The 24,738-nt window shown below is 43.6% G+C and overlaps 1 protein-coding gene across 2 annotated transcripts in view; it reads right to left on the bottom strand.

The window, feature by feature from the left end:
* Positions 1-18,816: 18,816 nt before the first annotated feature.
* The window catches only part of GAP43 (growth associated protein 43), a 158,461-nt gene continuing 152,539 nt past the window's right edge, over positions 18,817-24,738 (bottom strand). For both annotated transcript variants that reach the window (XM_069202652.1, XM_069202651.1), the window contains one exon: positions 18,817-19,463. In XM_069202652.1, the coding sequence (XP_069058753.1) occupies positions 19,375-19,463 (89 nt within the window). In that variant the 3' untranslated portion in view covers positions 18,817-19,374. The remainder of the gene's footprint in view (positions 19,464-24,738) is intronic.

Raw genomic sequence — 24,738 nt, 5'->3', positions numbered from 1 at the left:
TCGGGTATGGCAAGTCTGAGTATTTCTTAGGGCGAGGAACTCCCCATACATTAGCTGGGCGACCAAATATCACTTCGTAAGGGCTAAGCCCCAAACGAGAGTGTACTGCTGTTCTGATGGACAGAAGAGCCAATGGTAAAGCATCAGGCCAATTAAGTCCTGTGCTAGCTTGCACCTTAGCAATTTTAAGCTTCAAGGTTCCATTGTAGCATTCTACTAAACCAGCCGACTGTGGGTGATTCGCCGCGTGGAACTTCTGTTTTATGCCAAGACCTGCACAAACTTTTTGCATGACTTGACCCACAAATTCGCTCCCATTGTCACTCCAGACAATGCGCGGCAAACCAAACCTAGGGAAGAATTCTTTCAAAAGTATTTTGGCAGTTGATAAAGCAGTATTGTCCTTCAGAGGGTAGGCTTCTACCCATCTAGAAAAAGCACATACTACCACCAGAACATATTTGAGGTTGTTGCATCGTTCCATGTGAATATAATCGATCTGCAACACCTCAAATGGATATGTTGGAGGAGCAAAATGACCTGCTGGAGTTGGGGTTCCCTTTCCCGGATTGTACATCAAGCAAACAATACAATGTTTTACTACATTATTTGCACACTTTGGGATTCCCTCATTTTGCCACACTGGAGCCAGAAGTTTACATATTCCTTTTGCACTTAGGTGAGCTGGACCATGTGCCATAGTAACTACAGGTAGTACATAAGCATCTGGTAACAGCCAACGTTGATGTTCTGATAATTCAACCCAACATCCCATCTCATCTAACATTCCTGTACTTTCCTTCCACTTTCTCAACTCATTCTCCGTAGCCTCTCCTTGAATTGATTTCACACTCTCTACTGTATCTTCACACATTCCCTTTTCTCTTACGCAGTTTGCGGGACCTGCAAAATACATTCGACTTGTGTTGTCTCTGGCTGTCTTTTTCGCTACCTCATCTGCAAATGCATTTCCTCGACCAACATCGTCCACAATCTTTTTGTGTGCACTACACTTCACGATCGCTATCTGAGTAGGCATTGTAAGTGACTCAAGAAGTTCAGTCACTAATTGACCATGTTGTATAAAATATCTCTACTCTCTTCGGCGATGGGAATACTAAAGAAAGCATTCTTTAAATCGATAACTGAAAACCAAGTCGCTGTAGAAGGTATCATCGTCAACAGAGCAGTGATATCTGGGACTACAGGAAACTGCGGTACGACAATCTTGTTTACCTCCCGAAGATCAATTACAAAACGATAAACAGGAGGCTGAGAAGGATCAGTGCGTTTAAGAACCGGAAGAACAGGACTGTTACATATATTTCCTCTCGTTTCCTCAACCACACCCTTCTGAATCAAATCATGGACAATTTCCAGAAGTGCTTTCTCACCTTCAGTAGAGATTCTGTATTGCGGAATACGTGGCATTTCAGCATTGGGTTTAAGAGTAACAACATAAGGTGGGATCTCAAGACAACCAACGTCATTCGGACCCGTAGCCCAAAGCGTTTCGGGAAGAGAAAGCAATTCAGGTGGGAATTGATCTTTTGATAAGTACATTGGACTAGTCATTTTCTGTCCTAGAGTGAGGTATACACCAGAAGGTGAACAATATATCGTAGCATGCATTCTTTTTAATAGATCTAAACCCAACAGATTTTCACCACAACCATTCGTCAGAAGAAGCGAAGCTTCTAAATCATAAGGGCCTATTGAAACAGGCAAAGGGCAAGAAACTGGATTGCGAACAGGGGCGCCAGAAAATCCTACAGATACATTCGTTAAGCCAGACAAAGGTGCGCCAGGGAGTTTAGAATGAATGATAGAGCTTCTCATGGCACCAGTATCTAAAAGAAATGGCTCTGAAACACCCATTGTAGTGACATTAACATAAGGTCCATTCTGATCCACTGGAATTGACGTAACCCCCTTACTTTGTCCATGGCTGTCCTATTCAAAATGAAGACTTTCATTCCCTCCTTCAATATACTGATCCTCACTGTAATACTGTGTAGACCTAACATTTTGCTGGTCAAAGTAATTTCCGGAATTTGGAGGAACAAAAGAACGCTGCCCTTGGGTTAACACACCTCGACCTCTCCCTCTATTTGCTGACTGAAGACCACCACGACCTCGTGAAGCAGATGTTGCTCCATTACGCTGCAACAATGCCGGACAATTGTTCTTAAAATGACCTTCCTCCCTACAATAAGCACATTGATTGGGACCTAGCAAAGGTCTTGGAATGAATGGTTCAGGCTTTTGATACAACCTCTGAAACTGCGGAGGCTGTTGAAACTGAGGCTGAACATAACGAGGAGGATAAGCCTGTTGCAAGAGAACTTTAGTTTTTAATTCTTTCGTCTTTTTCTCTTGTTTTTCCCTTTCTTCTTTGTCTCTATTTTCATAATATTGTGCAGTAGCCAATATCTGGGCAGAAGAAGAAACTGCCCATGAACTCTCGGAGTCTTTTAGCTTGTGTGATAGTTCAGGAAGCAAGTTATATACGAACTTATCCACAAATAATCGCTGTCCCCCTTCTGTAGCCATATCTTGACCACTGTGATCAATGAATGTCTCCTCGAATCGGGTAAAGAAATCGGAAACACTTTCATCTTTCTTTTGTTTACATGCTGCTAGCTTATCCCAATTAACTCTCAAAGCAGGCATCATTGTTTTCATTAATGTAATAATCCTACCAGGGAGTTCTGAGATCAAAGCGTCGGGCTTTGCACCACCTACTTGACCTCTATCTGCGGCAATAATAGCGTTCCAATCGCCGCCTAATTCTTGAGCGTGATCCTCTCTACGAATTTTAGCCCATATTGTCTGTGGAACTACATTTCCCATCAACATGTCAATATCTGCTAAATTCATAGTACATGCATCAACTGTTTGCGACAACTCTTTATAGTAACCAGCAGGATTTTTGCGTGAATCTGGTAGTGACTGTTTAAGTGCTAAAACTTCAGACCTTTTCCAGGGGACATGTATCCATATGCGCTGAAAATGCGCAGGAATAGCTGGATTAGCACCTGCTGCTGCAACTTCTTCCTTCCATATTGGAGAAACCTCTCTCATGGGATAGTTTTTCAGTGCTGTCCTAACTGAAGGATCAGAATCAGGAAAAGTCTGTGAGAACAATAGGGATCTGAAAGAAATAAGTGTTCTGACAGCGTTTTCAACCTTAGGACCCACAATAAGTCCTTTGTCAAAGTCAGCCTGAACATCTAACAGATCCTGTGGGACCGAACCCAAATTCATATCCTCCCATTCTTTAGCGAGAGTATCGCACATAACTTTAAAAACATATCTCTGCGTAGGTGCATTCCATTGCAGAAAGGTGGACATAATATCGGACGTACTATATTGAGGACCCTTCTTGATCCATCTACAAGAAAGTGAGTCCAATTTTTCTCGCTCTTCGGAGTCTGGGAATTGACTACGAGACTGTCTTCGAGAAAAAGCTGGAGACACGTTTAAAGCTTCAAAGAAAGGTGATAAGAGACCAGAGACAGTATCGGTAAATCGCTTACGCGTAGATGGAGAATTTGACATAAGGATAGGGGACAAGGTATTAGGTGAATTAATTAAAGGAGCATTAGGAATTGCCAAAGGAGCAGAAGGCAAAGGAGTTAAAGGCAAAGCTGGCATAGGCAATACTTGAGGAGGCAAATGTGGAAAAGCTGGAGCAGGCGGAAGCACAACTGGCGGCTGAACAGGCTGTAACATCGGGGGTGCATTAGCACCTTGTACATAGGGCGGAGGCAATTTCAATAAGTGGGACATTAAGGAATCTTCCTCAAAATCTTTTCTCTTATCAAGGGAAGAGATAGGCAACGTCGGATAGCATTTATCTATTGCCATTCGATGCTGTCTGTCTGAAATTTCCATTGCATTATCTATTTCATCATCTTTGAATTGCTGAGCAGCCTGTATAATCGTCATTCCCTGTGTTTTCCTATCTCGTTTCGCTTGTTTAATTTCTCTCTGTTTGGCTTCCTTACGCCAAAGGCGAAAAGAGTCAAACATTGCCGGCCGGGCTTTTCTTTTAAATAACGTTGCTTCTAAATTATCTAGCACATCAGTTTCGAAACTACCATTTTCTGGCCATTTTAAAACACCATCTTTCTTTGTATATCGGGTCCATGTCTTATTAAAGGCAATAGGACCAACACCATGTTTAGAATAGAGCTCATATGTGGGAGTTCCAACCGAAGGAATCGGACAGGAGTCCTCAAGCTGGGAGTCCCTATTACAACCAAAGCAACAAAGTTTTCCAAACTTAGTCAGACCAGACATCTCACGATTTTCACTGGCTGTTCACAAACATCAAGGGGGTAAAACTTTCAGTTTACACAGCACAAATGCACTTACCCCTCGGCTTTGGCCACTGCAATGGCCAAATCTAAGGACCTAAGGACAAAACAAAGACCAAAATTTGTGGGCGCGACCCACCAAATACTTAACTAAGGATGTCTTCTTACACCAACAGAGGCCCGTCTATCGTCTCGCTTTACCATACATCATCAAAGAAAGGGCCAAGGCAGGGCGGCAGTCAGGGCAGCAGTCGTCAGTAGCCGTCAGGAAGGAGTAACCGCGCTGAAAAAGACCTTCGGACCACTTCGACATACAGGGGTCGCTTGACGTGGCTCGCGATTCCTCCAGAATTTTCTTGCGGGGTTCCTCACGACCTTCAGGCAGAACCGGTACCGCTGAAGCCGCCCCACGTTGGGCGCCAGTTGAAGAACCAGAACCTTTTGGGCCTGGCGGCGCAGGGTACGCCTAAAATCTCCTTGGATTCACCTGCCTCAACTAACAGAGACACGGGACACTCTGTCAGGCGTAAAAGATCAGATTTTATTAGCTGCAGCTAGTACAGTTGTCCAAGAAGTACACAAGGTATGTTCTCAGGAGACTGCCACTTTACTTTGTGGCGCACAATCTTATATACCGTATAAAAACCATTTATTAACTACATACACTCCCAGAACACATAGAAAGGAGCCAGTAAGAATAACGTAAAGATAGAACAGAGCCAATAGAAATGTCGGAAAACAAGACAGCACAAAGTATCAAGTGACTTAAGGTTGCCTCCCCTCCAGCTGTGTTTGTCACCCCTCCCTTGAACTAATTCATTAACCGATCCACAACGAAGTTGCATGTGGTGCGATAAGTTTGTGTGCGTTTGGAGGACAGTTGTGAAATGAGAGAATACTAGCAAAGGACAGCGAAGGCCAGACGATAAGATAAGATCGGCGGAGAATAGTGTGAGCCTACAGATAGTTGAAACAAGGATTAGAAAACCAGACAGGGATTAGTGTACTCGGTCAGACCTTAATACCAGCCTTGTAAAGATAGAGGCAGAAAGCTGTTTTGAACACCATGTTGCAGAATAAGCAGAAAAGGCAGAATGGACTTCGTTCGCTGTGTTGCCTGAGTGAAGGCAACATAAAATGGCGGCGGGCCACAAAATGGCGGGTCGATACGATCGTATTAAAAATCGAATTTCCTCAACGTGTCTTGGAGAACACAAGACTCCACTGGGGCCATGACCCACACTTTCTGGCCATGTGTTCCTGGCTCGCTTCCAGGTTCCCTAGAGCGAGCTTCCTGAAGTGGGCTGTCTGGTTCCTAAAACCCAGCATGTAGCTGAATACATCTTGGGGGGGCTTACTGGAGGCTTTCTCCAGGCCTTCACCAGACTTAGAGGTCCTCTCACAGGGTGGCCATACAACAATTCCAAGAGGCTAAAACCAAGTCCCTATTGTGGCACCTCCCTGTAGGCAAACAGAAGGCATGGCAAGAGGACATCCCACTTCCGCCTCATGGGCTCTGACAGGTCTATAATCATGCTCTTTAAGGTTCAGTTGAATCTCCCAATCAAACCATATCCTTGGGGGTGGTAAGGAGTGGTGAATTTGTATGTCACCCCACACTCTTCCACAGAGACTTTCATATAAGTAGATATGAAGTTGGTACCCCAGTCAGATACCACCTCTTTGGGAACCCCGTGCAGGTAAAAAACCCCATCACTGCCCAGCCTACCACAGGGGCTGTGATTGATCTAAGAGGAATAGCTTCTGGGTACCGGGTGGCATGGTCCACCAAGACCAGGATGAACCTGTCACCCATGGCTGTCTTGGGGTCCAGAGGCCCCACAATGTCAATCCCCACTCTTTCAAAGTGGGTGCTGGCTACACGAAAATGGTGAAGGGGAGCCTTACATTTCCTCCTACTCTTGCCACTTGCCTGACTAGTGTGACAAGACCTACAGTGAGCATCAGCATGCCTGTACATTTGGGGCCAGTAGAAGTGGGTGACAAGCCTTTCAAAGGTCTTGTCCTGCCTGAAATGCCCAGCTAAAGGCACATCATGAGCCAAACCCAGTAGGAAGGCTCTGAAGCAATGTGGTACCACCAGCACACATGCTAACCCAGGCTCAGCAACTTTAGGCTCACTATATAGGAGACCATCCTCCCAATAAATCAAGTGTGATCCAGACTCCTTGAAAGATGCCTGGTCTGCAGCCTGCTGCTCCAAACCCTCTAGAGTAGGGCATGTTTTATGTGCCTCACACAATGCTTCCCTGGTCGGACACCCTTCCTGCTGCCACTGATTTAGCTTGAGCCCCTCCCCCAGTTCAGCTACCTGTGCCCCTGTAGACTCCAGGCTGTCCCTTTCAGGTTCAGCCTCCTCACAGATTGTGGAACTTCTGGGGTAGGTTTCCTGCGCCCCTTGCCCTTCCTCCTTCTGGATGGCACCTGGGCCACTCTTTCAGGCTCCAGGGCCTCCTGATCACCCTGACGGGCTGCCATTGACCAAATGGACACACACACCCACCCCAACATCTCCAAATGAGACCTGCCTGTGTTCCACTTCCTTCCAAGGGGAATCCTCCAGGTCATTGCCAAACAGACAATCAACAGGCATGGTTGGACTCACAGCTACCCTCAAGAACCTGAGTTCCCCACCCCCCACTCAAAGGGAGCCTGCAACACTTTGCACAGGCACTCAGAGTTGTCTACTACAACTACTTGGTGAAGTGCATGGAGAACGACTTGATCTTCAGACACCAGGTGACTTCTCACAGTAGTCATATTGGCTCCTGTGCCTCCCAGAGCCTCCATCCTCTGTCCATTGATGGTCACCCACTGCCTGTCTTTCATAGTGTTCTCGGGCACAAGGGTCCTCTGGACCATCTCACTGTCCCCTAGTGAGATTAGGGTCATCTCCGCTGGCTCCCACCCACCTGGAACCAACTCCTCCCGAAGAGCTACACTGGCCACACCCTGTGACTGAGCACCAGTGGGTGACTGTGTCCCCTTGGTAAATTTGGTGTTCCCCTCATGTGACGCACCTGATCACATGCATAGCACTTGTGGGACCCCTCTCTGCAGGTTTCCCTTTGGAGACCCATGGTTATTTTTCAACTGGGGGCTGGGAATCTTTACCCTGGAAACTAGGTTGGGCCCTTTAGAGAACTTTCCCTGCTTATCCTTACTCCCACCCCACTTCTTCTGGTGGGAATCCTGTCAACCCTTCGCGGAGTCTCCCCCCATACCTCTTTTGGCCCTGGTGCTTTCCCACCGGTCCACTTCCTGAGCAAGGTTCCTGGGGTCAGTCAACTTGCTGTCAATTAGGTGCTGGTGCAGCTCTGGAAAACAAAGACTGTACACGTGCTCCCATGCAATTAAATTGTACAGCCCCTCATAAGTTGTCACCTTACTGCCCTTCACCTAACCATCCAGTGACCTGCAAAAAGAGTCTACACACTCCAAACCAGTTTGGGATTTCTTCTTCTTATAGGACCTAAACTTTTCCTTATACTGCTCAGAAGTAGGACCATATCTGGTGAGAGGGGCATCCTTCATGATAGAGTAGGTGAGTCCCTGAGGATCCCTTAAGGATGTCAGAGTGTCTTTCCCCTCTAACTCAAAGTGCTTCCACAGACCCACCCCCCAATGTGCTTCAGGGACCATGTTCATGTGGAGAGCAGACTAATACCCCTTGAACCACAGATAGAAGCCATCCTCCCTCTTGAAATCCTTCACCAGGTCTTTAGGAATGTGCACCCTCCTCTCAGGCTGCACTGAGGTACTGCTGCCACCATCTCTCCTAGACTGGCTCCATTGATCCAGCTCTCCCAAACTGAGCTCATGAACCAAGAGCATCTTTTTTTCTCTTCTATGGCCAGGCTCCTTTCTTCCATCTCCATCTTAAGCTTATCTAGCACAAACTGGTGCACCCTCTCGCCTCTCTGCCCTGCAGCTTGTCAGGAGTCAGACCCTTGGATGACACACTGCTACGTGATTTGTCGGAGAATGATCTTCAGTGCAATTATGTATATATAATTTCTTGTAAGAGTTTATTGTGCTAGAAGTGTAAACCCTCCACACAGGCAGAACAGGAACCATCCAACACACCACCCGGATTGCTTTGCACCTCCTCACCCTCATTCTCCTACTCTTTGTGCCCCCTAGCCTCCTTAGCTTCCACCCAGGCCCTCAATGCCTTTTGCAGCTCCTCTTTCCTGGCGGAGCTCCTGATGGGGCAGGCAAGATCCTTGCAAAAAAGTTTCAGTTGAGCAACTGTATACTCCTCCAGTTTTTCCAACTCAAAACAGCCTTTGTAGCCACAGCTGGTGCATCCCCAGATTGAAAGATGTTGGTGAGTACTCAACAATACAAAGTTCCAAAAGTAGTTCAAAGAGTTCCCAAGAGAAGTTCAAAAATCACAAAAAATGGAAACAGGAATGGTCCGGAAAGAAAAAAAGAAAAAACAAGTAGTATGTGGTCACGTAATGGTCTTCATTGAAAACAGTGGTGTACACTTAATCAGTGTGTGTCAAGTACAAATACAAGTTCTATCCTCACCGCTGATCACCAATGTTAGAAATGGGGTTTCTGGTTGGCAGTCAGTATGCACTTTGTCCAAGCAGGGACCCTCACTCTAGTCACTGTAAGGGAGGTAGTCACCTAGGATAACCACTGCTCACCCCCTTGGTAGCGTGACACAAGCAGTCAGGCTTATCTCAAAGGCAATGTGTAAAGTATTTGTACCAATACACACAGTAATACAGTGAAAACACTACAAAATGGACACCACACCAATTTAGAAAAATAGCCAATATTTATCTAACTCAAACAAGACAAAAATGATCAAAATCACACACATACAAGTCAAGTAATGAATTTTTAAAGTAAATAGAGTCTTACTCCATGGAAAACAATTTAGGCATTGATGATGCACAAAGTACCTGGTTTGTGTCAAAATTAAAGCCGCACGGGTGAGCGAGCATCAGAAAAGTAAGCAATGCATTGACTCCTTACTCGCAAGAGAGCGATGCTTAGTTTTCCAGACAGGCACCTAGGGTCCAAGCAGGTTCACGTCGATTTTGACACCCATCAACGATGTGTGCGAAATCCGGCCGCGCGGTGATGAGGAACTGCGCTGAATGGGGCTTGTGTCGATTTCAGCTGTCTCAAGCAGGTGTTGCGTCATTTCTCCAACTGCGATGCAGGTGATGCGTCGATTTCCCATCTGTGATGCAGGTGGTGAATTGATTTCTTACCTGCGATGCAGGTGGCGCGTCGTTTTTACAGCCGTGTTGTAGGTGGGTCATCAATATTTTCCCCACAAGTCTCCTGTGCATGGATTTGCACCTTGGTTCTACCAGCTTCACCTTTCAAGGGCCCAGGGGCTGGATAGGGCACCATTTGGCAGGGTTGGAGTCTCAGCAGAGGTACCAGGTACTGTCAGAGGAAGCCTTTGATGGACCTGAGACTTTAAAACAGAAGCCAAGCTCAGTCCAACTCCTTGGAGACACTTCACAAGCAGGAATATACCACAAAGTCCAGTTTTTGTTCTCTTTCAGGCAGAAGCAGCCGCTGCAGGTCAACCCAGCAAAGTACAGTCACAGGCAAAGGGGCAGTACTCCTCCTCCAGCTCTTCAGCTCTTCTCCTTGGCAGAGGTTTCTCTTGAGTCCAGAAGTAATCTAAAAATCTGGGGTTTTGGGTCCACTACTTATACTCCTTTCTGCCTTTGAAGAAGGCACACTTCAAAGGAAAGTCTCTGTTGTTCACAAGATCCTGTCTTGCCCAGGACTGGCCCCAGACACACACCAAGAGGATGGAGACTGCTTTGTGTGAGGGCAGGCAAAGCCCGTTCAGGTGTAAGTGTCAGCTCCTCCCTCCACTTTAGCCCAGATGACTCTTCAGGGTTTGCAGACTAACTGACAATCTAAAAACCAGCTTTACCAAAAGATGTATTTTTATATTGTGAGATCAGAGACCCCAAGCTCCACATCTCTATCTGCTCCCAATGGGAAACTGCACTTAAAAGATATTTAAAGGCAGTCCCCATGTTAACCTATGAGAGGGATAGGCCTTGCAACAGTGAAAAACCAAATATGGCAGTATTTCACTGTTAGGGCATGTCAAACACATCAGTACATGTCCTACCTTTACCACATACTTCACCCTGCCCATGTGGCTAGCTAGGGCCTCCCTTAAGGGTGTACAAAAAGGGAAGGTTTGGGCCTGGCAGGTGGGTACAGATGCCAGGTCGAAGTGGTAGTTTAAAACTGCACACACAGACACTGCAGTGGCAGGTCTGAGCCATGTTTACAGGACTAATCATGTGGGTGGCACAATCTGTGCTGCAGGCCCACTAGTAGCATTTGATTTACAGGCCCTGGGCACCTCTAGTGCACTTCACTAGGGACCTACCAGTAAATCACATATGCCAATCATGGAAAAGCCAATTACTCATACAATTTACATCAGGAGTACTTGCACTTTAGCACTGGGCAGCAGTGGTAAAGTGCCCATAGTTCCAAAACCAGCAAAAACAAACTCTAGCACAGGGTCAAAATATAGGAAGCAGAGTAAAAAATACACTGGACTATGCCAAGGATGCCAGGTTTAACAATATATCACCAAAGATGGTGATCCCACTGACCTTGAACTTCTACTATTTGCAGATACATGTTATTTATGTTAATTTTATGTAGAACCGTGCGAACAGTGACTTTCTACAGATTATATAGCCTTTTATAGCCTTTGACTATAGCACAAATATAGAGTGATACAGATAAACAGTGTACATGTTCCAGATCTTGTTACGCCTAGTTTATGAATTTTAAACTTCTACCAAAAAGAGAGATAATTGTTCTCAAAGCTGTTGAAGAAACATCGCTCTTCAACTGTGCTAGCTCATATAATTTAGAGGCAGGACTCTTCTTACAACAAACAGACGCCAGAATATCTCTAGTTCCAGCTGTTAAACAAGAAGTACATTTCATTTTTTGGGCTGAATATGAGGACTTATCAGGCTTCGTATACAAACAGGTGGCTATGAAAGGCATTAAGGCCCTCATTCCAACCCTGTCGGTCTATGACCGCCAGGGTGGAGGTCGCCGGAAGCACTGCCAACAGGCTGGCGGTGCTTGGTCGCCCAGCCGGGTCCGGCAGTTTCCCGCCGGATTACCCCCGGCTGGGAGAATCCTCCATGGCGGCGCTGCAAGCAGCGCCGCCATGGGGATTCCGACCCCCTTCCCGCCAGCCTGTTTCTGGCGGTTTTCACTGCCAGAAACAGGATGGCGGGAACGGGTGTCGTGGGGCCCCCTAACAGGGCCCCAGCATGATTTTCACTGTCTGCATAGCAGACAGTGAAAATCATGACGGGTGCAACTGCACCCGTCGCACCCCTGCAACACCGCCGGCTCCATTCGGAGCCGGCTTCAATGTTGCAGGGCCTTTCCCGCTGGGCCGGCGGACGCTCTCTTGGCGGGCGCCTGCCGGCCCAGCGGGAAAGTCTGAATGGCCTCTGCAGTCTTTTGACCGCGAAGCGGCCAAGTGGCGGTTCCCGCTTGGCGGGCGGCGCCCGCCGCCCGCCAATGTAGGAATGACCCCCTAAGTTTAAGCAATCGGGTTTCTGAGGTCCCAATTTTGAAAAAGAGAAGATTTGTAACAAAGTAAATCTGTGGATTGGTAGAGAACCAGGAGTTACCATAAGGATTTTAGAGGCCCTGATTGTGTACTAGAAGATTTCTCAGGGCTCACGCCTGGACAGAACGCTTTCGGAGGCAGTGGCACAGCAAGGGTGTCATTGGCCTTAAATCAAGCTCGAAAGTGCCCTCTGTTCATGTTTAGGTAATGGATTGTAGTCATTATTGGGGGGGAGTGGGTCCCTCATGCCCATAGGCCACCATGTCTCTCCATCTGCTGTATTGTTATTGATATCTTCGCCCCTGTCCAGAAGCCTCAAGAGTGAGTAGGGTGCAAGCGTGAACAGATAGGATGATGCCTGGAGACAAGAGGAACTGCCTCTTGGAGAAAGGGGATTGTTGGCCTGCATCCTTCAGAGGAGAAGCTAGCCTTGTATAGTCAGCCCAGATGCACGGTGAGTAAGCAGCTGTGCAAGAGCCTTTCGTCGTAACCTTGTTGGATAAACTGCACCATCTTTGAGGGAAGAGGCAAACATGCTGTTGAAAATATGCTGGAATATTTCCCAGCAGGAGGTTGCTGTCTAAAAAAAGGAGAATACAACTGTGCATGGAGGCAGAAGAACTAATATCATCCAGGCCTGGGGGTCAGGAAGCCCTTGACGTGTGGTGCTGGTAGTTATATCATGCCACTAGGAAGAGAAAAGAAGTGCACAGGAACAGGAGGGTGCCTCTTGAGAGCTGACTACCACAGAATAACTTTTTTAAAGACTAAGGCCCATATTTATACTATTTTGGAGCCACCTTTGAGTCATTTTTTTATTCAAGAGTGGCGCAAACTTACAAAGTATAATTCTATTTTGTAAGTTTGCACCACATTTGCGTCAAAAAATGACACAAATGCGGCGTTAAAAAAGTATAAATATGGGCCTAAGGGGTAGCTGACCCTGACAGAGTATACAAGGTCCTGAAGGTTGCTAGGCAACTGAGGCCCTCAGGAAGGATTCTCAGAAGATAGGTAGCTCATTTAATTGCAATGGGCCTAGTTAGGAACATTGTGGTTTTTCATTATAATGACTGCAACATGTAATTGGTCACTAAGGACCTGATTTAGAATTTGGCAGACAGAGTATGTTCCATAACGATGGGGAGTACTTTACTCTGGCCATGCTAAGGGTACTCCACCCTTCTAGAAGTCAGCTGGCCCAGCAGATGTTTCTTAGATTTCCAGAGATTGCTGTCACTGATGCACTGAAAGTTCGACAGATGGCTTCGTCAACATGACGAAACAGTCTGTCAGACATTCAACATTTTTTTTATTTTCAAAAACATAATCCCAAAACGGGATTCTATTTAAAAAAAAAAAAAAAAAAAACAACGACCAACCCCCCCCCCCCCCCCCTCCACCACCCCCCATGAGAGTTTACCTAGCGATGACAGGCAGTGAAAACTCACTATTTGTCTACCCACTCTAAATAGGATGGGTGATGAAATGGCAAAACCTCCGATGGTTCTTACTCAATTTGGCCCATTGTATTGAACTGTATGTCAGTAGTGGAGCCGGAATAGTCCCCACCCTCAACATACTGATGGTCTACCTGACTCTAAATGAGGCGGATGGACCTTCATTTTGACAGAGAGGGTAGTCCATCACCTTTGCCATGGAGTGCCCTTTCTGCCAAACCCTAAATTGGGCACAAAGGCCCATATTTATACTTTTTTAGCGCCGCATTTGTGTCATTTTTTTATGCAAACATGGCGCAAACTTACAAAATATAATTGTATTTTATAAGTTTGCTCGACTTTATCGTGAAAAAATTACGCAAATGCGGCGCTAAAAAAGTATAAATATGGGCCAAAGTACCTAGGAGACAATTTTAGCTGCTTAAGTTTGCAGGGTTAGTTCCACTCTGTGATAATTTTTTACAGCAGGTGATTTGTACACTGTTTCCCTACAAAGCCTCCTTAGGAGGGTTAATGTTGTTATTCCTGCTGTCATTGGGCTTACTATTTGGAATACTGTTTTGCCAATTGAATTGTGTGTATATGTTTGTGAGTCTAGGTGCAGTATTTAGCTTTGAGTACATTAAAGTATTTTCCTTTTTTTAGTAAACAATGATGGTGATTTACTGATTATATACCGCCAAAATGTGAAGTTAAGAATAGTAAATGTATGCCTTTATTTTACTAACCTTCACAATACATTGGATGTCAGTATTTTGCCCACAAGAATTTGAAAGCTCCTTACTTTTGGCCTCAATAGTCTGACATACATCCAGCTTCGTCCTCTATTGCAGATACCAACATGACTGTGAAAGCTTCCACTCACTGAGACCCATCACATTAGGAGTCAGAGCCTTGTAGAAATGTCCTGAAAATGAACTTAATGAATAATAAATGTGTGCTGTTGGCTAAGGAGTTGACTGCTGGCTTGGAGTGAGGCTGCACATAGTCCACTCGCAACACGATTGTTCTGAAAATGCCTAATGAACCGGTGTTCAGAAATGACAACTCTTGGGAAGTGTCAGGCAGGATGAAGAGTGCAGCTCTTGTCTGCTTGAATAGATTTCTTTAAAAACGATAGAAAAAATGCCCCATTCAGGGCTTCATTTTGATATTTTGCAGCAGAGCACAAGAGGTTGATATTTTCTTAGGCCGCTAGCTACCACTATTTTTCTCCAGTACATCAACACTGTCGCTCCCTTTGACTCCCATAGTCCACCTGTTGCTCTGCCATCTACCTTTTCCACTGCTCTTTCCACATCTTAGACTCGGGTCTGCAGTGTGAAGCACCCTCTACGAATTGAAGTGATATAAGGATGCTGCTGAGCCTGTACTTGACCATGTCCTCAAGTCAACATCCCATGCATGACTTCCACCAAGTAAACTCTCTGTTGGGATTTCCCCATTCAACTTCTCTGTCACCATGAGGAATCATCTTGACTGATCTTGGGATGTTATCCATAGGCTTGAAACTACAATCTATCAGAGAGGGCAAACCTACTTCTATCAGTGTGTAAAGTAGGAATGGAAAAAGTTGCTCCATGAAGGAATGTATATGTTAGTCTAGTATTGAACAATTCACTGCATTCTTATATCCATTCAAAGCCACCCAGACAATCTAGACATTTGCAATTTTATAGAGTTGCAATGAGAATTGCAGTTTGTCCACCATACAGAGGATAATAAACAAAAATTATGTATTGGTTATTAGAGACAAAAATGTATGTTTTTGTTCCATATTAATTCCACATCCAAAATAAATAGTTGCGATTTTCTTTAGCCCTAACCAAATGCACAAAAACAAAATGTTCAGAAACATCTAACCATTAACTTATTTTTTAAATATTTTTATTTTGCATGTTTTCAATAACGAACAAGAAACACAAATACAAATATTGTGTTTTACAAACCATTGGTACTTTGTTATGCTCCCTAACCTATTTACATGACCTGATTTGCAATACATGGTTGGTCTCGAGAAGGTCCTTTTATTCCTTGTGAGTAATGTCTGCAGCACACACAGTTTAGCATAGACTATTTGCACCTTCATATACTGCCTTGGTCTTTGTAGATTTCTAATTGTGTATTTTGTGGCATTGCTGTAGAGAATTCTACCATCACAACTGCCCATACCATAATGTCTTCCACCGCTGTTTCAACCCTCCTGGATTTTTTAATTTGATTTTTTTCTGCTAGCTCCCACTCTATTGAATTCCTTATGCACAAATGTATTCTGGGGTTATCTTTCCCCATCCAAGTAATTGCAGTACACTTCTTTGCCAACATTAAAGCTAATTGTACGAACTTAAATTGCATTTTCTTGTGTGTGGGCAGACAAAGATACCTTATAAAAAAGAGTTGTGGAGAAAGTGTTATTTGTATCCTCATTGTTCTATCTAGTCGTGTGGTGACCTCAGTCCAGAAGTCTATCACCTTCGGATAGGTCCGGGATAAATGTATAAACGATGTCTCACACACCCCACATCTCAGTCATTATATAGGCCTAGCTGGATATATTTTACTTGGGATGATTGGCGTCAGGTAGGTGTGATGGAAAAATTTGAAATGGATCGATTTTAATCGGGCATTACCTGAGACCTTCTTCACCACCTAGCAGGCGACTGCCCAATCTTTATCTGTAATCTGATCACCTCTGTTGATCTCGCGAGCGCCCCTAGCCTTCAATGTGGGCCTGGTACTATTAAATTGTAGGGCTTTGTACATTAATGTAGTTAGATGACACCCCATACCCAATCAAACTAGTAACACATTCTAGTCTTTCTGGGAATGAGACCACAGGTGCCACAGTGCCAGAAAGTATCTTAGGCGCCCTGTCACAGTTGTGTCCAATCTACAGAGCCTAATGGAATCCCAGAACAGTTCTAATCTAACATCTCACTTGAGTGTTTACAGTGTGGATGTCCGAGGGCTGAAATAATCTTGTTGGACAAACTTGGATACAAGTTCAACCCAACTCGTGCACCGGAGGATATTCCTTGGCATTTGGCAGTATGATTGGGTATTTGGGCTGGGATGGGCATTCCGTGGTTTTGGAAGGGCACTTGGAAAATGTATGAACATTTGAGGTTAGGCCAGGTGCGGTAATTTTGGGCATGTGCCTGGGACTTTTAAGATGAGCCTGGCCTTTTGAGACTCTACTTGTGAGTTTTCTGCTATTCTAGAGTATAAGGTGACTGCACCTGGGAATTCAATGCTATATCTACATATTTCAGATTGTGCTTCACCATATTATATTGTACCTTGGCATGTTGTTGTATGTGGGCTTTATAGCCAGTAACTTGGCTATCACTGCAGGACCCTACTTAAATTATGAAGAATATTTGAAATTGATATGTGTCTGATATAGTAACTTGTGTGTTTCTTATGTTTGTCATAGTTTTCAACTTGCCTAATGCTAATGCCATCACTTCATTTGTAGTAATTGTGGCTAAAGGTAATGTGATGTCACTTTCTGTGATGTCAAGGGCAGTCTAAGGCCCTCATTACAAGGTTGGCGGTCTTGAGATCGCCAGCCCTGAGGTGACAGTCGGACCGATGCACTCCAGATGGTCCGACTGCCACGTTATGACCCTGGCAGTCGGACCGCAGTCACGCCAGGAACAGCGTTCCCGATGGGCTGACAGTGGGCAGACTCTTGCTCAGCCACAGCAGCACTGAAATCAGCGCCTCCGTGCTGATCATGAGTCCTGTTTCAGCCTTTCCAAGGCGGGGTCCTCCTCTGTCCGACGCCATTGGCCTCGGCTCCATAAGGAGCCGAGGCCAATGCCGCCACATGGTTTCCACTGGGCTGACAGTTGGAACCCTCAGATTTATGAGGTTTCCGCCGGTCGGCCCAGTGGAAAACTTCATAATGGGCCCAGGGGGGAGACGGCCAGCTCTGCGGCGGTATCCTCTCCACGGGGCTGGCGGGCCGATAGTCCACCCGCAACCTCGTAATGAGCCCCTTAGTCTGTGCGATGTCATTTGCTTCCTGTACCTACTTAGTTTGATGAATCCACATCCATGACTCTGCCTGGCTACTTTAAAATGTACCGTCAGTGTACTTTTTCTATTAGTCAGTGTTATGACAAAGACAACATGATATTGATTTCTGCTTTGTTTTACAAAATCATAGCAATTACTGACTTGATGACATAATTGAAACATACCAAGGTTTTCAAGAGTGGGCATAGAGCTAAACAGCCCATGGGCTTTGGGTGAGTTCAAGTACTCTGGATCTTATTTACCAAACTTAAGGGGACACTGGTTGCGACTGGCAATATTTCCATCAGAGCCCCCGCATTACAACAGTCAAAGTTAGAGCAGGGGTGGAGGGTGGTAGTACAACGCAGAAACTTGGGAGAGTGAGAATTTAAAAGACAAACTAAGAAAAACCCAGACAGGGAGTAGTGGAGGAGAAACAGATGAGTGAGGCTATCAGAGGAGTAAAGGGGAAAGCATGGGGAAGGGACTTGAGGGGAGAAGCAGCACATGAGAGAGAGATCAAGAAAACACATGGACTCCAATGGAATGCTGAAAGAAAAAAGAAAAAAGTAGTTCCATGAATGGAATCAATAGATGGATTCAAGTCATCCAATCAAAAGAATGGATACGTCAGAAAAATCTGAAGGAGAGATCAAACAAATCAGTGGTAGAAGAGCCATGGACGACAAATTTAGGCCCAGAAGGACTTGAAAAAATACACCTTACCAAAAATGAAAAGTTAATTGGGAACTATTAACGATTGGTCACAAATTAGTGGACAAGTTATTGATTAGTATGCAGACTGACTACGAACCTGTGCTTCTTGGGAAATTGTGCAGTCAGGGTTGTATGTTGTGAGCACCAGTCCAAGAAAGCTGCAGTGTGGGAACCCTGCCCAGATCAGAGTGTGAGCAGCAAGGGGTGGCACATGGAGACAGTAGATTGGACAGATGAGGTCAAATGCAGGCTTGGAGAATGGTCATCTTAACTCTGGGGGCACAACAAGGTTTTAAACACCCTCATCAGAGACATCTACCTGTTTGTCTTGACTCAAGGGAGCATTTTGCTAATATTGTAAAAATCTGGCAACCCCTTTTGGTGAGGTTCAGGAAGCTCCCCAATCTTGTCTTAAACTGGAACTGACCTGCGACCTAGACACTAGAAGGAAAGGCTGGGGGGCAGCTATGACAGCTTGAAAATAACCTAGTGGTCGTAGGAACAAATAGAGTTTGGATAGCTCAGTCCAGTGTGGTTGAGATCATACACTTTTCCTTCTGCGTTCCTCAGTAGCGATCCCTATGTCTTTGACTCATGATGCCACAAAACATGCTAATATCGTGTTAACAAAGAAGGAAACAAAAAACTCCAGAGTCGGCAATTTATACGCTACTTGGCACATTTGCTTTATTCTTTGAAAACAAACTGGGGGTTCCATTTTTGTTAAATTCATTCCATCACATTGAAGAGGAAGGAGAATAAAAAATAAAAAGACGGATTTGAATTTACTCGATAGATTTGAAAACTCCTAAGGTTAACGGAACATTGCACACATTGTAACAGAGAGAGAGAGGGAGAGAGAGAGAGGTAAGAGCGCGCGAGCGCGCCCGGTGGGGCGGGAGATAAGAGCGTCGTACGCGTTGGGATAGGAGGACGTGGATACAGTGCAAGAATATCTCCAAAATGATTGGCTCAGACCATACTGTAAAACTTGCCATTGACAACACCAAGAAACACTTAAAATGTTGAAGCCACACTGTTTTGACTGAAAACTTTCCTGCCTTATACATGTTTTGCCACACAGAGAGGAGGACGGAGGGAAGGGCGTTAGGAGGGGTGGGAGGGATCCACGTGAGGGAGAGGACGGAGAGGGAGAGAGAGGGTTTGGGGTTTGCAAAGTCATCCGAGAGTGGAAAGGGTCCTAGACATTTCATCATGTTCAGGCACTTTCTTGGTCGGCCTTGTTTTCTTCTCCTTTGACGTTTTCTTGCTGGGCACTTTCAGTGGGTTTGGTTTCTTCTACGGATTCTGTAGAGGGACAAACATAGAGACGCATTAACGTTAAAGAACTGTAAGAGTAGTACATTCATCACAAACGTATACAAATTAATATATTTCTGTAATAAAGACTGGTCTATTTTAATTTCACAAGAATCTGAAGTTTGCTTTACAGTCTTGCCAGTTTTTTTCGGGGAAAATCTTTTTTTATGTCAGGCAAGATCAACCACACCCCAAAAATACAACCTTGTCTTCATCTCTCATAATTATCGCTTGGCAACAACCTCTGGGGGTCTAGCGACCTGTGTAGTTCATATGCCAAAGGAATGGTGCCAATTCATTCAACTTAAAAATGCATCAACTAATAACAGGGAAATGGGGTCTTTTTTTAGCTTAGGGCTGCCCTCTCCTGAGCAAGATGTTTCTAAACTTACCATTTTCCTATGGATTTATGCTCTCCCTGTCCTATACCAAAGGATTTCATCCCATGCGAATATAAACTAAAAAACATTAATTTATGTCAACGTTATTTACTGTGGTGTTTTTAAAGTGGGAACTTGTTGCCTTTCTTCCACTTCGGAGCACCATGTATGTAGCACATATTAGTGCTTAAATTGTAAAAAAAACCATAAGAGCCAGGGCCCCGTAAGCAGGCCACTGCAGCTGGAACCACTGATGGCCCCCGCCACCACTGCCGAAGACGGTACCAACACAACTATTGGCCTACTGACCATCACATTCCTACAAGTATGATAATTCGAACTATTCCAGGCCCCCAAAGCCACAGGAAAGGTTTGGGCAGCAGGTATTAGTCATTTTTAATGTATATTGAATTAATAAACATCTGTTGTGGTGGCCATCTCTAAATGAGATAGCACCACCACATGGCGGACTGTCGTACTTGCTGATGTTGGCAATTAAGTGGGAGTGTTGAGCACTGGAAACCACAGCTCAAATTAAGCACTGGCGCATGTAAGGATCTGTTGTGGTTGCATGTGGGTAGCATATGCTCAATATCGTTGGTAGAAAGGTCCTGTTTTTCAGTGATTGATTCTTAGCAGCAGGCAGTCATAGGTAAATTAATTTCTCTGCAGAATAGATGATCTGTAATATGTCTGTAGGATGTTGGGGAGGGTTGGATTAGCATAGTCTTTGGACACACTTCATGTGGATCCGCTGGAGCAAATATTTGGCCATTTTTACAAGGGAAATTGCATTAGAAAGTCGAAAGTGTAAGGTCACTACAGAACAAATTGGATAGGGTGACAAGCCAATGATAAAGGCTATGGGTTTGATTGGTTGTTATTTAAAGTTTTGACAGCTACCATAGGCTTGATCTGTTTATTATGACTATGTATAACAAAAATGGTAGGCCTTGCTTGTTTACTGTAGAAAGCATATGTTAAAGCCATTAAGCCGTTAGGGGTGAATTTTATAACTCTATATTTGATGGTTACTGTGTAAGAAAACATATTCTCAGTACAGCAGGCCTGAGCTGCTCATAGCAATGAGCCAGTGACAAAGGGCCAGTTTGACTCATGCGGACAGTTATGTTGCATGCCATAAGTCTGAACTGTTTATTATGGGAAATTGCAACAAAATCCAATAGGCTTTTAAGGGTGAATTGGTATGACACTGCAAACATATCTCAGCCAGGTTTCCATAGTGGCATGGGTTCTTGTTTTAACTTTTATTCTTTTAAATTATAGACCAAACCTGTTAGCATTACCAATGCTTGTTTGTTAATGGGGCACTGACCTGGTTTGTGCACGACTCCGCACTTGTGCATAATTTCTCTAAGTTCTCTCTAAAAAATAATATGGAGTAATGAGAGTTGGAGGCACAAGAATGACGTCAGCAGTCAAAGTGCATTAATAAAAGTATGCAAACTGTGATCCAGAGTGAAATGGGAATGAAGTCAGTGAATGTAGGGGTGGGATCAAAGGCATGGCTGAAAAGAATAAAATATTTTACAAGCATTTTGGTGCTTTGTCTCCTTCAGGAAACTGCATATAAAATGATGCACACTTAAAATGAAAACTTAATGCACATTAAACTAATCAGTGCAATATGTCCTGTTTTATATTATCAAACCTCTGCTGGTTAATGTGATCACTGCACATGTATGTGTATGTAACAAGGAACCACAGAACTGCATTCTGGTGGTGCAGTGAGGAGTGTTTTTAGTGTTATGAGGTCCCAGCCAGAGCCAAAAGTACTGTGAATATGTGTCATTATTTTAAGCTTGCTTTACATGCCCTATAGGATAGGCTGCCACAAAATGCAAAAAAAAGATCCAGGTATAAGATTGAAAAACGTGCTTCCAAAAAATAGATTTTAGTAATAGTCAGACTGAATCTACTGCAAACAATTTTTATAACTGTCTATAAAAAACATACACTACACAGGACAGTTGGCAACACAGTTGTTATGACCCTAAAAAAGAATACATATTTGTCCTCACAAAGCTTTAAGGAACTCCACGAATTAAAGGCAATTTCGACTTTCAAGCCGCCGTTACATTTGCAAATTAACCAGTGCGCACATTTACATTTCTTTCAGGCATCTGGCACCCTGGCAAGAAGACTTGTTTCTTGTTCAGCTGCCTGTCCCTTCTTCAACTCCACTGTACTGGAGACCCCCTCCCTCCCACTTCAGTTGAGGCATCTCAACTTTCAGAATTAACTGTCCCGGGATGGTTGTCTTTTAAGAAAAAGGAAGGGAACTGATTTTGTCAAATTAAAAAAGTATGGGCTCATCGTGCCCCTCAGATTCTGCCCACTTTAACCACTGGATGAAATGAGCAACAGGTGTGCATTTCCTTGTCTAATGACTGTTGGGAGCCAGTTGGGAGTGCACAATGAAAGGAGAGGAGTTCTGGCCTGGATGTAGCTAATGTTTTCTAACAGTGTCAGCTCAACGACACACTTTCAAGATAACGACTGAGGTATGTTTTTCTTCCTCTGAACACTTTGATCCTGATTCATAAAGGTAACTTACAGTTTTGAGTAATTTACATTGTTGAGTAAGTTTACTTCTTTTTAGTTATTCATAAAATCTCAAGATAGATTACTAATGCAAAAAAAGAAAACAGTAGCAAGTCTAGCACTAAGCATGGCCAACCACTGGTACTGCCACACGCTCCCATAGAAAATAACAACGGCAGGGAATTATAATTAAACCCCATAGAAAAAATGTTAAATGAAATTAAATTATTTAGAATTAATATAATTCAATGTTAAAAAATATATAAAAATAGCACGTATTTATTGTTTGATCATAAAATATTTAAATACCCTATTTTGAAAATCAATGTAACAATAAGCTTACTGAAAAGTTTAAATTACTCCAGTTTGTAAGTTACTTTTGTGAATTAGCCCACTGTATATACATTTACCTTACGTGAATATACTGAAAATATGCCTTGGATCAGACACTCCTGGATCCATGTGGAGTGCCCTGGTAAGTTAGTAGGGCATCAGTCCTTCAGCACCATTCTATTATACAGTAGGATTAAGTCAAAGGTCAAAGAAGCTTATAAACAGGGCTATTAAAAACAATCATAATTCCTAAAGTGATTCATGGAATCCAACCGATTTTTCTGTGTTACACTGCATTATGGAGTTATGTTCTTGGAAAGTAACCTCAAAAAAGGTATCTTAGTTACTTTTCAAAGATTAAGTACTTTTGATAGATGTCCCTACTTTTCTAATACAACCCCTTAAACACAGGTTTGAAAGTGACCATTCTCATGTAAAGCTTTTGAAAAAAAGGTAATTTTCCAATTTGCAAGAAAGCGCCCATGTTTTGCAAATATTACAAACCTTTTTAAAAAAGCAATTTATAATGTAGCACTATCTTTAATCGAATAAAGATGGAGAATAACTGATTACTTGTTAAGTGATGTGTTCAGTAATCTGTAAAAGGCCAATTTTCAACAGAGGTATTCACTACTCTGTCAGCGTATGCCCTTCGATTGGGCAAATGTTGGATAGGACCATGCTCTCCATGTATGATTTCTTATTTACTTTAGGGTAAGATGAACTAGTGCAGTGGTTCTAAACCTGTGGTCCAAGGACCTCTGGGATCCACGAGGCTTACTCAGGTATTACCCAACTTTTTTACAAAATTAAATAATAATAAAATTAATACATTAAAATAAATAAAATATATACAAATGAAGAAGCAAAATTGAAAACTAAAAATAATCTATACTTGATTGTGAATTAATCAAAATATTTCAAGATCTGAGCTTTTGCTTGGTGTATGCTTGTTTTTGTATTCTTGTGTATTGTTTTGAGGTACCGATCATAGAAATGACTCAGTAGGGGGTCTGCGGATTTCAGTAATGATTCATTAGGAGTGCACAGAAGTCAAAAGGTTAAGACCCACCGAACTAGAGGATCAGCATACCTTCTAAGATAATGACATTGCATGGATACAAATATAATATTACTTTTTGTTTCTGTTAAATATGTTTAGTGAGTTAAACATATTACACTACAGTGTTTTATAACTATTACAGTCTAAAGTTCTACACAGTAAGTTGTGACTGCAGGTATGACATTTCGTAGTGGTTTGCAAGAGGACTACAGAACTTAAGTTTACTCTAATGAATAACTGATACATACTTTATTGGCTTCAGGAGGATGAAAAGTTGCATTAGCCTTTTCAGGATTCAAACCTGTGTTGTGTGAGTTGAACACAACAGTAAGCACTTAGCACAAGCTATCCTAGTGTCTAACACATGGGCTGCAACGCTCTTCATCGTTGAGATGGAATCAGTACTACTTGTGCATGCTGTTACATTCATTGTTGCTGAATACCCATTGACCTGACATGGCTTGCTGATTTAATTGCAGCATTATGATGGCGCATTTACATCCCACAATGCAGCTTAAACTGAAACAGGTGCCAGAAACATAAATGGCATATTTAGAGAGTAAAGATCTTCCTTCGAAGTACTGGTTGGCCAACAACATCCTCGATAGTCTTAACACAATATTTTGTCCAAAGTATATTTTTTCTTTGATATTGTGTCCAAACACCATTACTCCCTGCTTGGGTCCAACATGAGAGATGTGACCGTCCCGTTCAGGAAAATGATAAAAATATTCCCAGCACCCAGGTGGAAAACTCGATTTTTATTTCTAGAAGCCGTCCTTCGCTTGTGGGCTTTGAATCTAAAAAACTAAAATATTGGCAAGTACACGGACATGATAAGGCAGCAGACATTTGTTTTCAGCTGAAGTGCTCCTGCCTTGTTGGCAGGAGCACCTTCAACTAATTTCATTTGCGACTCGTA

The sequence above is a fragment of the Pleurodeles waltl genome, chromosome 8 (genome assembly GCF_031143425.1).
Source record: "Pleurodeles waltl isolate 20211129_DDA chromosome 8, aPleWal1.hap1.20221129, whole genome shotgun sequence".
Classification (NCBI taxonomy): Eukaryota; Metazoa; Chordata; class Amphibia; order Caudata; family Salamandridae; genus Pleurodeles; species Pleurodeles waltl.
This window is presented reverse-complemented; position numbering and strand designations above follow the sequence as displayed.